The 17,831-nt window shown below is 38.0% G+C and overlaps 1 protein-coding gene across 3 annotated transcripts; it reads left to right on the forward strand.

The window, feature by feature from the left end:
• Nucleotides 1-428: 428 nt before the first annotated feature.
• LOC125264353 (macrophage mannose receptor 1-like) lies at nt 429-15,981 on the forward strand. 3 transcript variants are annotated; one of them, XM_048183608.1, is made up of 6 exons: nt 431-1,229; nt 1,578-1,625; nt 1,797-1,835; nt 1,928-2,281; nt 14,095-14,427; nt 15,568-15,981. In XM_048183608.1, the coding sequence occupies exons 3-6, from the start codon at nt 1,799-1,801 to the stop codon at nt 15,918-15,920; spliced, it is 1,077 nt and encodes a 358-aa protein (XP_048039565.1). In that variant the 5' UTR covers nt 431-1,229; nt 1,578-1,625; nt 1,797-1,798; the 3' UTR covers nt 15,921-15,981. The 3 variants fall into 3 exon arrangements, with proteins under 3 accessions (XP_048039563.1, XP_048039565.1, XP_048039564.1); XM_048183606.1 differs by lacking the exon at nt 1,578-1,625 and having other exon boundaries at nt 429-1,229; XM_048183607.1 differs by lacking the exon at nt 431-1,229 and having other exon boundaries at nt 1,271-1,625.
• Nucleotides 15,982-17,831: the final 1,850 nt, after the last annotated feature.

Here is a 17,831-nt window from a genome sequence, read left to right on the forward strand (position 1 = left end):
GAACTGAGCGGGTCAGATAGTCCACCACGAAAAAATATCATCAGACAATCCTCACTAAAACAAGTTGATGGTGCCAGTTCAATAAAATCCATGACGTAATCCTCAATGGATCTGTCTCCTTGACGGAGACCTATTAACTGGGCAGAAGGATTCATCTTGGCGGTAACAGAAACACTCACGGAGGCTGCTGGATCTGTGATGGCGAAGTATTCTGTTGTGAATGGAGGCGCAGGCAGAGGATCCAAGTGCAGCGTTTTATTAGAAGTAAGAGTGGTCGTACAGGCAGAGTCAATCAGGAGCAAACAGGAACAGCAAAGGATAGGCAGGGTCGTAGTCAGGGTACAGGCAGAAGGTCAAAAGGCAGGCAGATAACGATCACAGTCCAGATAACAAAACACAGATCAAAGGCAGACGGCAGAGAAACATAAACGGGGAACAGGCAGGATCAGAAACAAGCTGGCAGACAAGATATAAATGCTCGGAATTGCAACAACAGTTAACAATACTTCGCGGTGAGGTGGTGTGTGTGGAAGTCCTTTATAGTCCTGGTAATGAGCTGCAGATGGGTGTGGTGATCAGTGTGGTGTGCTAGGCTGTATGTGGCAACAGGTGATTGGTGTGGAGTGAACATGTGACTGACAGGGAGGATTGTGGGAAGTGTAGTCCGGGAACTGACAGGAGCAGACGGTGATCGTTACAGTTGTAGGCTTATAGTACTGTTTCATAGTTTGCATTGATTCATATTGTTAAATCTGTGCATTACGATTGCTTTCTTGTAGTATGGTGGATTTTTGTCCACATTTTGTTTAGATATAATATGATTACTTGGGAATGTCATTGTTGTATCGCCAGAAGGAATCATGCCATATATCCTAGGATTTTGTGAAACGCTGCCACTGGTAGACTGTCCATTGAATTATGGATGAAATAAAACAAAATAAGAATTTTCTCAATAAGACTTATTCTAAAAAAAAAAAAAGTCAAGTGCAAGTGTGTGTGACAGTCCCGTACATGAAGATGAGAGAGATGAAACACGAGTTATGCAGTCCAGCAATATCATTAAAGCAGCTGTTTATTTGTGAATGTTAAAATATAAATTTGTCTTCAGGTGATCCTGCATCAGAACTGGAGATCTGGACCAGATGATGGAGACGAGTGTGCTGTGATGAAGAATGAACAATGGCATGATTTGTCATGTAGAGAAACTTGTCATTTCATCTGCAACAAGAGTGAGTTCAGCTATTTAAAATTACAACCATTAATTTATAGATGCACCATATACCAAATATAACGACTCCAGAACATTTACTTCTGATTAGAAAAAACATGCTTTAATTGTGAATGTTAAAATATAAATTGTGATAATTTGTGATTGAGGTTCATATTAATATAGACTAATACTGACTGACACAGACGTCAACATGCAAATAAAGGGACCGAGGTGGACAAATACACAAATATAGAGGAAGTGAATATATGTTTTTTTTTTTTTTTTTTTTTTGAGAAATAAACAAATGATGTGAAATGATGTTCTGAATGAGGGATGAGAGCAGATATAATGATCACACTGTTTAAAGCTGCAGACAGAAACATCAGACTCAGGACAGAAACACACGACCTCTAAAGTAAGAACAACTCACATGTTCATTCTTCAAACACAACTAGACTTTGAGATGTTAATATTGTCTGAATGATTGTGAATTTTGTTTTTCTGCTGTTTTTTAAATGACATGATCATGTTTTACTCCAAGATGAATGTGGGATTATCTGAGTTTTTCAATGTGTTTCTTCCTCAGAAATGGAGCAAACTCTATATTTCATTCTTCTTCTCATTGGTGAGTGTGTTTGTTGTTTTATTGATGGTTTATAGTTTCATCAGGTTTGACTCTGTTATGAAAAGCATTAAATCAAACCCTCTCTTTCACAGCTCTCTGCTCCGTATCTGAATGTGTTCAGCGTCAGTATTACTATATAAGTGAGGCGAAGAACTGGACTGAAGCTCAGAGATACTGCAGAGAGAAATACACAGATCTGGCCACCGTTGACAACATGAACGACATGAACGAGGTGAAGAGTGTGAGTGCTAAAGCTAATAACTATGTCTGGATTGGGCTACAGAGAACGAGTGTTGATAAATGGCAGTGGTCTTCAGGTGAACCTGCGCTCTATCTGAACTGGTCTACTGGACAACCAGATAACGGACACGAGTGTGCTGTGATGAAGAATGGACAATGGAATGATTATCCATGTAGTAACAGCCAGACTTTCATCTGCAACAACAGTGAGTTCAACTTTTTAAAATTACAACCATTAATTTATAGATGCACCATATACCAAATATAACGACTCCAGAACATTTACTTCTGATTAGAAAAAACACGCTTCAACTGATGCCTTAATGTTTAATATCTTCATCACAAAGGGTCAGCACCACCAACATCATACCCAGTCAACAGTTTGTCTCTCAGTGATGTAAAAGTGTAACCTCACAGCGCTCTCACTGTGTGCTCATACTGTGGTCACAATGTGAGATCACCCCAGCTAGAAATGTTATTGTTCAAAGCACAGAACATTACAGTAATAATGAACACAAACAACTTACAGAGCTTTACTTGTTCCACCTGACTGCTGCAGATTTATTTTGGTGTCGATTGTGTTGAAATAGAAACGCTCCAGGTAGAGCCTCACGGGTTTCCATCTCATAATTATAGTTACTCATGGAGTGAACGCAGCAGGAGCTCATTGTTTTGGTTCAGGAGGAACTGTTAAAGGCGCTGCTGTTTGTTTTTGGCTCTCGGTGACTGAAATCTGTCTAACTCTGTATAACCTCATGAAACGCTCTGATGACGTGATGCAGGTGCATATGCAATGATTTATCAGAATTAAACCAACACAGGCTATTTATGTTGCCTAAATAATTTATTTCATTTGTACGGAGCCCCTAAAGGGACATGATGGTGGAAAAAAAATTGGATTGGAAGAAAAACTATTTTTCAAATCGTTTGCATTCTCTGACAAAACCTGTTGTGAAACACTTCCTGTTTAATTTCCCTCAGGCAGCGTTTCAGACATCTATTGCTGCGTCCCAGTTCGCCTACTTATACTACGCCCTAAAAGTATGTACTCTTTCTGTGAACAAAAAGTACTTACTTTTGAATGTGTAGCAAAAGAGTAGACAAGCTTTGGGACATACTATCACGTCATACAATTGCGTCTTTTCTTTCTGACGCATCCTGTCACCGCAAACTGGCCTGTCAATCATCTTACATAGTCCACATTTTATTTAGCTCATTTCCTACCGTATCGAAGAGAAATGCAGCACGTTGATCTGCAGTCGTGGGAACTCTCCTCATATTAATGCATAATGATGCATTTAAAAGTTAATGGCCAATCAGATCTTTATAAAAGTCCACATTGGTATTTGTAGATGGAAAATAACACAGATAACATTAAATAAATATATTCTATCAGGTTAAACTTTTTATTAGTCACTCAAACCTCTCATCGTCGGTCGCGCACATATCCGCCATGTTTTGTAGTTTAACACTTTTTACTCGTGTTTGTAGTTCAGAACTGAATCCTTGTCCAATGTGCAATGGATTGTGGGCAATATTAGCTTTTATAGTGTGCATGGATCCACACTTCGAAAATCTACCAGAAATAGTAGACCATCCAGGGACTTTTGGCATACTCTTTTCAACATACTATGCTTTGGGACACACTTATTTTAATCTCGCATACTATTTAGGATGGATAGTATGGACATTGTGACGCAGGGCAAGTCTATGTGTGCACATGCCTGGTGTTCAAAAGGTGTACATTTTTGTAGTAACATTTTACAGGTTTTGCACTTTGCAGACGGTCCCTTCAGCTCCTGCACATAGAGATCAATGTATTTACAGTGTAGAGGAAGACTCATTTTGAGGAAAATAAGGTTGTAGCTCGTTGTCTACGATTGTAAAGAGATGTTATTGTGTTTTAACAAAGTTTAGCTCACGAGTTATTGATCTAGGAAATCTGAATCTGTGAATATGTTGCAAACTTTACTGAACTTATCCGTTCAGGTGTCTTTCACTGATGTCAAACCGTGTCTTGAACTAAACACTGAACATATTTCTTTATATTTCAGTCTCAGTTCAGAATCAAATTCTATTAACTGCTCCATTGTTAACGTCCAGAGCTGTCTGAACCACTGCCTGAGGGAAATTAAACAGGAAGTGTTTGTCTGAACTCACAACAGGGTTTGTCAGAAAACGTAAAAGATTAGAAATATATTTTTTTCCTCCCATCCCATGTCCCTTTAGGGGCTCTGTACATCTAAAGTTAGAAAAATGTAGAAATCCAGTTTTGTAGAAAAATGTTTAAATGATTTAAATATGTCATTTTTTTTAGGCTATGTGTAAAATAATAATAATAATAATAAAAAAAATAATAAAAGTTTTTTTTTTAACCTAGACTCATACATTCTATTGGCTCAGTCTGAACATGTTAAACAATCATTGTTAAATTAAACAACACTATTTTTTATTATAAATTCAAAGTTATTTTTTTTTTTTCAAAACACTACAAATCCATCCTTCTTTAAAAAAAAGTTGGTTTATGTCTTAAAAAAAAAAAAAAGAACACGCAACACACGACATCAGGGACTCATACTATAAATTAATATAAATCAAATAAATGCAAATGCATGAAATAAATAACAGCCAAATAAAATAAATAGTAAACTAAATAGTAAAATAAAGTAAATATTTTTAATTTCATGTTTCAATATTGTCTACCACATAAAACAAATAATTTAAAAATAACACACATACAAATACCTGTTACGATTGTGCAGGCATGAGACAGAGTGAGAATCCAAATGCAAGCACCAACGTTTAATAACAAAAAGGTAATCCATAACCAGGAGTAATCCATACACAGCAGACGAGAGCAACGACAGGAACACACACACAAGAGCAACGACCAACAAACAACAATTGAAGTGTAAAGGTTTAAATAGACATTAACAATGGACAGATAAGAGACCAGGGGCGGAGCTACGGGTGGGCCTGGGCCTGGGCCCACCCAGTCAGGTCCAGGGAAAATATATATAAAAAAAAAAAAAAAATCTGACGTTTAACAATTCTTCAATAACTTTTTAAAATTATATATTTTTTTTCATGCATTAAAACTCTTAATAAGAATATGCTAATTCGTCTCTTCTTCAGTTATGTCACACGTCAGTAGTAGCCTGTTATGTTCTTCGCGCAAATATCCAGATTTCAACCAGCAGCGCCCTTTTTATGTTAAAAAATGGCTAACCCGCTATCTTGCATTTAAAGAAAAAAGACTTGACAAAGATGACAGGACGTAACAACTTTTATCGTTTGAACGAGAACTAACAGATAGGCTAAATGAGTTTATGACGATATCAACATCTTCAATTCAAAATCCAGCCGATTCTGACTTGTTTAGAACAGACATCAGCCATACAAGGTAAGCTATAGGTGTTTAGTCTGGCCCGCCGTGGCATAATAATGCAATATTTTTTTGCATATAATTTGTGAGCAAGGGGTTTTCTGAAATGTATTAATAATACAATATAATTAGTGCACAGTAGTGAAGGAATACAAAAATTCGCCACATTAATTCATGTACTGTAATGGTCTCGTGGTAGAAATTTTGGCAAGCGTTTCTGAGGGTCTGGGTTCTAATCCGCCCTCATATCTTTTTTTTTTTTTTTCTAATTAAAACCAAGGTGTTCATCAGTGATCGTACATCAAGTGAAAGGACACGTTGTGTGCATTTTGTTTTGTGCTTTTACCAGAACGAAACGCTCGATTGTCTGTGTGAAGACTGCGCATGTGCACGAGCGCCAAGAGAACTGGGCTGCGTTCAGCCCCGACAAAACGTTGCAAAACGTTTTTTAAACGGAAACGGTGGCGCGTTGAACACCCTGTTGTGATGACGCAAGCGTTGCAACTATGGCAACTGAGAAGGCCAATCTTTGTGTTCTTTTTGAAGAATTTTCGGAGCCTGATTAAGTCGATATAAATACATGTTTAATACTGCAAAGTACCCTCGATGTTACAGCCACTGCCCTTGCCGTCCAGAATAAAAGAGAACATCCCATTCGAGTGAAGGGATTTGTGGAATCTTCTAATTATTTTGATACAACACTTGCCTTGCATTTCAGGATGAAAAGACAAACATTTCAGGTGAAGGATAATCCACTTCTTACCTCCAAGACTGTTATGATCTATATTATTTTATTGTTTAATAGGCTTATCATTATTGCTGATCACTGTTGTTGTGCTTTGATATTGTAATATTTACCATTATATAATCAGAGGAGTATAGAAAAGTTTATTAAAGTGTAACTTCACAATACAACAGCAAAATATATAAGTAAAGTATTTTTATGTTACATTAACACCCATTGTGCGAGCTGTCTCTTTAATACCGCGTGGTTTATATACAGGTTGCCGCTGATTGGGCTGACATTTCTGACACACCCACCAAACAAGAGAAAACGCATCTCAAACCTGTTGCACACCTTTGCACACCGTTTCCAGGAAACGTGTCGTTCAACCAGGAAAACGTAGCAAAACGTTGCGCACCGGTGTGAGCTTGAACGTGCCCCTGATAACAGCCGCAACGAGCACTGGCCATGACTTCAGAAACAACACGTTCCAGCGGATAGATCGCCTCTTATTTAACACAGACATACGAATTTCTTATCGAATGGAGATGTTTCTTTCTTTTAGGTACAATTATTCGCTGTGTTTATGTTCATTTGAGACGTTTCAGAAAGATTCTCGCAGAAAAACAGCTGAAAGCGCACCCTGTTTTTTATTTATTTTATTTAACAAAAGTACAAGGTTTTGTTGTTGTTGTGAGCGTACACGAATAAAAGTAGACCATTTGTAGTCTTGACGAAAGACTTGTTGTTTCTGTCATGAGGAAAAAATCCATCAGAACGCGCCGGCACGTTCGTCGGCCAGAGAGAGCCAATTTAGTTTCATATTTATATTTAAATATTAGGCTATAGAGCCTAATATTATTTTTTAAAATGTCACCTATGTTGATTATGAAAAGTGAATAGCATGATGGATGTGCAATCGGGAGACATGCAGCGGGTCAGACATGAGTTTGACCATTTCATTAAGTTTTGTTTTATAGTAAGCCTTTCTTTAAAGTGAATTTCGTTTTGTAGAAATTGTATCTTAAGTTCAATCAATGTTTCATCAACCAATTGCCTAAATGTAATAAATAGGAAGGAAACCAAGAACGTCGGGTGGAATGGATTGAAGTGCGTAACAAACGAACATGTTTCTGCCACCCGAATAAGGCTGAAGCAATATTCTGTTTTTAATGAATTTCTTAAATAAATGAATTCATTCGATGAATCTGAACGTATGTTTACATGAACGCTAAATAAAGTGATCGGGTTAATGTGTGCGCGTTTGTCACAAGTTTCAAATCAGAATTGATTTTCATTTATTTTTTTTAAGAATCCTAAGCTGACTTTTTGTTATTTTTATTTATCCATAGCTGCCTGTTACCATATGCCAGGTTATTTCCAAATATGTGATTAGGCCTATTATTATTAGGTTATTTTTTTAATCGGTTGGTGCTGTTGGTTCTGCAGTTTTGTCTTGTTCGTAGATTTACTTGAATTGATATTGTCACATAATATTATATTAAATAACGTAATTTGAACTTGCCATACGTTAACTTTTTGTGAATTGATGCCACTGAGGGACGGTCCATCACTTTTTTCCCCTCCCAATAGAGTGCCTCAGGGATGACGCATTTTTGTAGGCAAAATCCGGAAGCGTTTTAGCATTTTAGGACTTCCGGTTCCAACGCCGTAAAGTCTATGGGTTTTTTGAATGGGTTTTTGCTAAATCGCCTGAAATAAGGTCTGTGGTTAACAAAGCCTCTAAATACTTTCACGTTTTGATCTATGACATAAAACACACCAGTTATAACCCGCTTGTGATTTTTTAAAAACTTTTACTGTGTCTTAAAATCGGCGGTTGCTAACAAGTTGCTAAAAGGAACTACTTCCTTTGGTGGGGACTTTAGACGTCATCATTAAAAACGGGACATTTGGACAGCATTTCTCATGAAAAAGTGGATAAGTATTAATAACAGCGAAGATCATAATCAGTGAGCATGTTTTTAAATAAAGTTGTTTTCTAAATAAAGTTTGAGGAAGCTTGGTGGTGACGACGTTGATCCGCGACCATGGTGTGCTGTAGTCCGTTTATAGCCTACTGTTAGCCTTTTATATCTGACGACTTTATTTAGGCTTCAAAATCTATAAATGTTGTGTTAACTCGTAAAGATTATCTTGATAGACAAAACGTGTAAGTGTCATAACCCTTTGTTAAACACAGAGATTATTTTCTGAGATTTTCCAAAAGTCTATGGGAAAAATGCATAGGCTTTCAACCGAGGGAACCCGTGCGCCGCTAACTTCCGGGTTGGCCTACAAAAACACGTCATCCCTGGGGCACTCTATTATAACGACACAAGGTACAACGCAAAACAGGACAAAACACAGGAAGTAAAGATTGAAAAAAACAAAAAAAAAACAAGATTACACTTCAACATAAAAGTCCTACAAAACACTAGACAACACAGGCATCATGACAATACCACTAATTAAATAAAAATACAACAATGTTAACGTTACATTCAAATAATTTAGTAACACATTTAGGCTAATAGTCATTCAGTGCCGAACCTCTAAAAAGTAATGATAGTAATAAAAACAATATTCAATAGGCAAGTTATTTAGTAATACATTCAAAGTCTTTTTTAGTAAAGTGTCAAACCTGTAACAAGTAGGACAATTTGTCCACTACATATGCATGAAAAAAAGAAAAAAAAAAAACTAATAATGATAATGATAATGATATTCAATAGGCAAGTCATTCAGTAATACATTGGCATTCAGTAAGTGTCAAACACGTAAACAGTAGGACCATTGTCCGCTATACATAAAACAAATCACATAAAACAAATCACCTCTCGTGTGTGAGATGTGCTTTGAGTGTGTGAGAGGACAGAGAGAGTGAGTGTGTGTGTGTGTGTGTGTATGTGTGTGTGAGAGAGAGTGTGTGAGAGCATGGATCACTCTGCATCTTCATCACTATGGCCTGTGTGGCGGGGAGCGGTACAGGTTAACACACACAAGCCCAAGTTTATCTACTTGTAGAAAAATTTACTACACCACCTGGGAGGATTTCACCCAGGAAACAGAAATAAACCCCGAAGTTTGTTATTAGGTCACACAGGTTCGCTTCTCTTATAAAGAAATGTAGGCAGGAAACGTGGGCATCATATAAAAGTACAAAATTTATTCACAACTTGAATTCAAGATAGAAAAATCACTTAAATGGCCTCAATGATACGGTGCCATTCCTGACAGCTCTCTCTCCAATGACAGCTCAAAAATAAACAGATATACACAAACAAATTACATAAGACAAAAACTGCACACAAAAATCACAAACTCAAATTATACCAAGTTACAAAAACAAACTTAACAACAAAAAGAAAATATTATCAGATGACATAACTCAGATCACACACTCACACACTTCAAAAGTGTCACACGGCAAACGCTGAAGCAGCACCACCACACAAGATCTTTCACCCGTGGGACCTCAGCTCCTGAAAGAAAAATCAAACAAAATAAATAAATCTCATAAACAGAAATAAATGAAAATCAGTCAAAGGGAGTCACAATTCCACCGTAAAACGATGGGTAACAGTCACCACAGTACAGCACAATTAACAATATACAAATATTCAAAAGAAAAAGATAAACAAAAACGAAAAAGCTTGGTTCAAACCACGAGGAAAACAGGACTCGTAAGGAGCGGCCACGTCATCCTTAGGCCAGCTCCAATAACTGAACGATCCTCCACCCCAAAGTAAACCAGTAAAGGTAAACTAGAACAATCACAGAAACCAGACAGCAGCAGCAGAAGTCCCCTTAAATAGTTGTAATCTGATAGTGTTCGTGCGGCGCACAGCAGAAAAACGACCGAGCTGCAATAATAATCGCCCAAGACGAAAGAGAGAATCCAAATGTGGATAGATGAGTTTTACAATCAGTTCACCGCTCAGGATACGCAGCCTTCAAATAACCTACTGTTAAACTGAAAGGAGGGCAGTAATCAAATCCACTACAGCATCTGGACGTGACGCATCCCAAGCTGAAACTAACCAGCCCTGAAATAGTGAATACTCGCTGCTGATTGGTGATCACGAGTGTCAATCACCACCCTTACCTCATTCATATGGTCACACCTGCATTGTCAGTCACCTGATACAGTACATCCTCATAAAAAGCCCTCACCACATCAGACACACCTATTGCTCCTAATAGTCCCAGCTCATCGTGCTTCTTTGTGGCCTTCACAGAGGTCAGCTTTGGAAGTAACTCCGGTTTCAGGTCAGCCCACCGCTTGCCCCGCTTTAATACACTATGGAAACAATACTCCCTATTGTAAGCAGTCTTTAAACCAACCTTATTGGCACCCATGTCAAGCATGCGTACTTCACTGATTTTAAAGCTCTTCTGAGCCTTACACTCTTTTGTGGCTGACCTATAATCAAACGCCTCCCAGTCTGTGCCATAAACGTGAACATGGCCGAATTGCTGGAGGATGGCATGGTATTCCTGTGGTAGCAGAATTGTGTCAATTTTCCTGATCTTCTGCTCAATTCTGCCAAAGACTCGTCTGCTGGGAGAAAACTGTCTGTGGCCCCTTACTGGAAAGGTATGCTCTATGCCAAGGTTGGGAAAAAACTGATGAAGTTCCATGAGCATGGACACAATGTTCATGTTTTTGTTTTGCCCAAAACAAGAGTCGCTGAACAGCCGAAGCCCCCTGGATCTGCTGAGTTTGTCCTGAAGTCAAACCTGAGGCAGTCACTCAGTGCAGAAGCAATCATATTGCTGTCTTTGCTGTTCTCATTCTCCTGCCACACGTAGAGATGGACATCATCTTTTTTCTGGTGACTGTTCTCACCATGGGGCACAACAACTCCAAATAGGTACAGATACATCTGCCGTGAGTAATAGGCCTGTCCTGTTGGGGTTTTTGGAAGGACCATGTTTTGCATCATATCAAAACAGAGGGTCACATGACCTTCAGCAACCCTGCCTAACAGGTCATAAAACATGCGGACTCTGAGACGATGCAAGATGAATGATGCAGATTTCATCCTCTTCTCTGTCTCAGTTAGGTTTGGATCTGTAATCCTGATCTTGTACTTGGCACAACCAGAGCATGCATCTGTAGCTGGATGACCGAAGCCAAGATTGAAATCCTTGGAGAGCACCGAGTAATAGAGGGAGTAGCTGGTCTGAGCATGGTTTTGAGCCTCAAAGAGCTCATGAATCTTGTGCACATTCAGGTCATTGGGGATATACTTGCGGCCTGGTGCTCCTCTCTGCCCATAATGGCTGGCCCTTCAGGTAAAAGACTGGATGTGCTCAACAATGAGTTTGCTTCTCCTGTTGTGCTCCTCACTGTGCCATGCACCACCTCTTCTCTCTGGACGAGCCTCAGCAGTCTCAGCATAATATTTAGCCACCCGGGACATGCTGATGACAGGTCTTGCTGATGCCTGTGAAAGTAAATTGTTTAGATTGAAATAAAAAGAATTACACACAACTAACTTGCTATTACATACTCTATAAAACATTATTAAAATTGTAATACCGAAAACATTGTTTCATTTGATTTGGAATTAAGATATTGCTAATTATTCTACATTAAGTGAATGTATGCTTAATGTTAGTGTCTGTACTTCCCTTAGGAAGAAAAATTTATGTTAAAAGTATCAACATTCTCACTGATATGTGATGATAATGAATTTCTCTGAATTGCAATGAATTCAGTTCCACTTCCTGTAATGCCAATTCAAATTCAATTCAACATCCTGTAGGGTGAAGTCAATCATTGAACTGAATTAAATTCTGAATATCTGAATTTTGCACAGCCCTGGCAGGGGTCAGGAACCTCTTTTGGGGTCAGGAACCTCTTTTGCATCAGCTAAATTAGTATTTAGCTAGTATTATTATCAGTACTTTCCATGTCACGTTAGCATGTTTGTTTACAGCAAAAAAATCTTTGTCGCAAATGAGAAACCTACAAAACGGTATTAAACTAGGCAATTCTGAAATGAAAATTGTAATCACCAAACACTTTAAGGAAGATCTTCTCACCCTTCACCCTTCTCCGGGTGACTGCTGCACAAAAGACTGTACTTGACTAATATGTTCTGGTCTTTTCATTTGTTCACGTCCAGGACTTTCAGACGCTGCCTTTTCACTTGCGTTATGTCCAGGAGATGAAGTATGGCCCTGTCCTGGTCAACCTTGTTTGGTCTTTAATAAAACTTGTTGAAATTCATCATCAGGTCATCCGGTGACAGCTTCTCGGCCTGACATAAACCAGTCGCACCAGCCTGTGTGACATCCCACAGTGGGTATTAATGTGCCACCTGAGTGGCGAACCTTCTTTTTTTTGTAGTTTTTTTTTGTGATTTTCTTTGTCCAGTCAGCGTTTTCTACCCCCAGGTGTAGATCTCACTGGCTCATCCAGGACATCAAAAGTGTTATTACAGTTTAAAGCACTCATTTTGAGCACAAACAAACATCCATCGCTTTAAAGCACTGCCATGTTAGATTGCATCGAACCGAATTCTGATTGGTCGAGAGGACATTTAGGCTAAAAACAGGTTTGACGCTTATAGCGGTTCAATTCAGTTTAAAGAAGATCTAGCTGACATTTCTCATTTTCATTCAAGGAGATATGGAAAATGAATGGCATATGCTTTAGTTTAGTGGACAATTTCTGTCCTCTAATGGAAAACAAAGACGTTCAAAATGATAAAGACACACTGAAATGTGCACTATAACCAGCAGATGGCAGCAGAGGACACCCATTAGCTCATTTCCCACTTCCTAATGTAGTTCTTTTCATGTTTTGCTTTTGGATTTTATTATAAAATATCTATAATAACAAATTATTCATTCTAATAACTAAATAAAGCATTAAATACTTTGAAATATTTTTAGATTTAATTAAAAACATTAAATAGGCAGATTATTATAGATTGCTTTAAAAAGGATTTGAAAAAAAAAGCTCTTTAAACAGATGTTTAAAGCTGCTGAAGCACTCAGACAACACAGACTTGTTCTCTTCTTCTCCTCTGTGTTGCTGCAGGTCTATTAATCTTCATTTACTCTACAGCACTTAATGCACCGCTCTATTCTGACAAATGTTTTGTCCATCTGTTGCTACAGTTATCACTGTCAATCACAGGACCGATTGTACTGCAGGCCTTTTGTCCTCCTCCTTTTACTAATCAGAGTCAGGAAAAACTTAATCTGCAGTGCCCAGTTAGGGCGTTAGACACTTACCTCCAAAGAGCTGCCCTGTGGTGAAAAACTGAACAGCTGTTTGTGTGCTATGGGTCTCCTAAAAAGGGGGCCCTGCGTCTAAGCAGAGAATGAGCAAGTGGGTGGTCGAGGCCATCTCTCTTGCTTATGAGTCCTCCGGACAGCCTTCACCCTTGTCCCGTGCTTCAAGACATAATCACGCAGAGGTGATCCCAATGCATCTCGACGCGGCGCCTCATTCCCTATTCAGGGAACCAGAGTTACATAAGTAACCCGAGACATTTTTTGGACATTTTTATTCAACTCACACACACTACATTTTGTGGAAAGTAATGTTCCTTTTATATTTTTTCAGTACTCTTTCCACCCTGATGACAGGTTTAAACTAACACTCATTCTGTTCACCTGTAGGTGTCGCTATTACCAAAATTATTATGTTTTATTTATAATTTATTTATTATGTTTTTAAAATCATGATGATGTTCACAAATGTTACTCATGTTAAATCTTTAAAATAATCCTGAAGATATTGAGAAGATTCAATATATCATCAGCTGTAGAAACAGTCTTTGAATGACACGTGTTTCTGATGTTTCCACTGCTGCTCCTGTTCACATCAAACCATAAAACAGTGTGAGAATAATGAACTTTTTTTATTATTGTTGTTTTTCTTAAAGTGAGCACAGGACTCGTTTTTGTCAGTGAGCAGAAGAACTGGAGAGAAGCTCAGAGTTACTGCAGACAGAATCACATTGATCTGGTCAGTGTGAGGAACCAGAATGAGAATCAACAGCTTCAGCAGTTCATCAATGATAATCACATATCTGGTGATGTCTGGATCGGTCTGTTCAGAGTCTCATGGCAGTGGTCAGATCAGAGTGACTCCTCATTCAGATACTGGAGGTCTGGTGAACCTGGAAATGAAGACTGTGTAGCGATCACTGATGGCACTCTGAGAGATTGGAATGACAGCCCTTGCTACATGCCATATCCTTTTGTGTGTCATAAAGGTGAGCAGATCCTCACAAACACACACAATCCATCCATCACCTCCAGATATCTTAAAGGGTAAGTTCATCCCAAAATGAAATTTCTGTCATTAATGACTCACCCTCATGTCGTTCCAAACCTGTAAGACTTTCATTCATCTTCAGAACACAAATGAAGATATTTTTGATGACAAAATGCTCAAAGATCAAAAAAATGAAAGATCTGCACATGAGAATGAAGTCAAAAAAGCTCCAACGAATTTATTATCCAGAGGCCACAAAAAGTGCAAGACAAGACTGTACACTCTGCACTTGCACTTTTTTTGCCATCTGGATAATAAATTTGATCGATTCTCTTTAGAAAATTTGGACTAAACTGCTTGATTCATATGGATTAATTTTCCGATCTCTTTATGGAGTTTTTGAAGTGTCAATTAAGTTAAAGGTGCCATCGAATTGAAAATTGAATTTACCTTGGCATAGTTAAATAACAAGAGTTCAGTACATGGAAGTGTAGCATTAGCCGTTAGCCATGGAGCACAGCCTCAAACTCATTCAGAATCAAATGTAAACATCCAAATAAACACTGTACTTACACGATTAGACATGCATGATGAACACTTTGTAAAGATCCATTTTGAGGGTTATATTAGCTGTGTGAACTTTGTTTATGCAATGATGGAGTCGAGAGCTCTGGGCGGGCGGAGAGCGCAAGCAATTAAAGGGGCCGCAGCCCTAAATCGGCGCATTTCTAATTATGCCCCAAAATAGGCAGTTAAAAAAATTAATTAAAAAAAATCTATGGGGTATTTTAAGCTGAAACTTCACAGACACATTCAGGGGACACCTTAGACTTATATTACATCTTGTAAAAAAACATTCAATGGCACCTTTAAAAAAGTAGTCATTGGAAGGAAATCTGACAGCATTGTGTCATCAAAAATATCTTAATTTGTGTTCTGAAGATGAATTAAAGTCTTATGAGTTTGGAACGACATGAGGGTGAGTAATTAATGACAGAAATTTCATTTTGGGGTGAACTAACCCTTTAAAGTTCACACTACATATCTGACATGACAAATTCCTCCACAGTGTTTGTTCTGCATGTTGTTTTTGATCAGTCTCTCTCTAGTTTCTGCTTGTGGTTTGTTTTGTGTCCAGATAAACTGATTCTGATCAAAGAGAAGCTGACGTGGTCTGAAGCTCTGAGATACTGCAGACAGAATCATGTGGATCTGGTCTCGGTTCATTCAGAAGAGATTCAGCGTGAGGTGATGAATGTGGTTAAATGGCCGTCTACTAAGTTGGTGTGGTTGGGTTTACGTCACTCCTGCACTGTGGGCCTCTGGTTCTGGGTGAGCGGACAGACCGTGTGCTATCAGAACTGGGCGATTGATGATTCAGAGAACTGTGATTCTGCAGTGAGATCTGGAGCAGTTCAGTCTGGAGGAGATCAGCGCTGGATCAGCCGTCCTGAGACTGACAGACTCAACTTCATCTGCAGCAGAAATTAAGAGTGAAGGATTCGTTTGTGCTGTTCTTTCACTTTCATTTTGCCTTGTTCTATCTTTTTTATAATTGGCAAACACTTTTTGTTCTGTTTTCATCAAATAATGTGTTTATATCAGTACAATGAAATTATTTTCTGTAACTGAAGAGTATCATATGAGTTTTTTTAAATATCACTATATATGTTTTAAAGATCCCATGAAATCAAAATGAGTTTTCATCTGTGGCTTTTAGAAACATTTGGAAATTGCAGTCATTCTCTTCTGGAAAAATGGCTGAATATTTTTAACACAGACTGTTCAATCAAACACACTTACAGTCAACTAGACATTAGAAGATCATGATTCAAGGATTTGGCATAAATCATATTGACTATTTAAAAGAAAATCAAAGTAAAACACAATCACATCAGTTGATTTCATGGGATCTTGGGATTCTGGTGGTTTGGATACTTTCTTCTGCTCCTGTTTCTAGTCATATCTTTACAAATTACTTGTTTAAAATGATTGTGAGTGTATATAGATGTCTCGATTAAATGAAATATGGTTTATTCTTAAAGAAAAAATAAAAGTTGAGTACAAAGTATCTTATAACCTCTAATTCAACAACACCAGCTCAAATAAACTTATTTACAAACAGCATTCTTGTGTTGTGACGTTTATAAAACACAAAAATACATACAATTTTAATAATAGAAAATGTTGAATTACATTTTAATAATAGAAAATTATATATGACTATATAGCTGAACTAAGAGAATGTCAGTTTCCTCATACAATGAATCACACTTATAGAAGAAATCAATTATGACTCTTTGGAAACAGAGATGACTCTTAACACACTCGTATGAATCGGTGACTCTTAAATTGACTCGTTTGTAATCAAATAACTCGATTGACTCGTGTCCCTCCAGCAGAGTTGTTGATAATAAGTTCACTTCCTACAAAGGTCAATTATCTACTCCAATTTTGTTTAAATGAGTCAAAACAGATATTAAACACTTAAAATAATATAAGAGAACCCCAAACTCAGTCTCTAAAAACACTTAAACGGCCATGAACCGTTGGTGCACTTCAACAGATCTCAGTCAGACGGAACTCACAAATCCTCCATATATAGGAGGTGCAACGGTTCAAATTGCTCACGGTTTGGTTCGTATCATGGTTTTAGGGTCATGGTTTCGGTATGGTTCGGTATGTGCTATGTTCAGGGAAAATAGGACTAGGCTACTGTCAAAAAAAAAAAAAAGAAAAAAAGAAAGAAAATAAGAAAAAATAATCAAACTACAAGCAACATCACAAATAAATGCAATATAAGAGCAAATATTCAACTAAAATAAACAGTGCTATTCAGGTATCTAAAAGGTGTGTTCGACATCGGCTGCGGCTGGATGCAACCGATCGGCGAGAGTAGCCACGTGCAGGCGGGGAGGAGCTGAAAACAGAGACATGAAGTCGGACACTTTCTGCTTCTCGTAGTGACGCTCGCGCTGCGTTTGCATACTTTATCACAGCTGAAGTGAAATAAATGCAATATTTGACTAATATACTGTTTCCGAGACATTTTCATTCAATACTTTATGTACTGCTTACAGCGTCTGTTTTTACAAGAATAAAGTTCAACATAAGCATATATTATTTAAATGCCAATGTAGTGGGGTCTATGTTTTTTTTTTATCAGTTTTATTTTGATAAACATGACACAATATAACATTGCAACTACATGAAAAGAGCTTTAACTGTTATAAAAATACAGATTTTTGAGCATTACTGGAGCTGAAGGCGTGACAATAAACACGAAACACACGTGATCGTTGTCATGCGGTGAATCCGGCCAATCGTGAAACAGCTGTGTCGTCATCACAGCTCGTGCAGTATGAGGGCGGAATCGTGCCATTGATTACCAACCAAAGGAAA

The sequence above is a fragment of the Megalobrama amblycephala genome, linkage group LG3, assembly GCF_018812025.1.
Source record: "Megalobrama amblycephala isolate DHTTF-2021 linkage group LG3, ASM1881202v1, whole genome shotgun sequence".
NCBI classification, from domain to species: Eukaryota; Metazoa; Chordata; class Actinopteri; order Cypriniformes; family Xenocyprididae; genus Megalobrama; species Megalobrama amblycephala.

Coding starts and splice junctions, on each gene's coding strand:
- LOC125264353 (XM_048183606.1), top strand. CDS start 1,166: ATGAAGAATGAACAATGGCATGATTTGTCATGTAGAGAAACTTGTCAT. Junction 1,230..1,796: donor TCATTTCATCTGCAACAAGA/GTGAGTTCAGCT, acceptor TTTCTTCCTCAG/AAATGGAGCAAACTCTATAT. Junction 14,428..15,567: donor TCCTTTTGTGTGTCATAAAG/GTGAGCAGATCC, acceptor TTTTGTGTCCAG/ATAAACTGATTCTGATCAAA.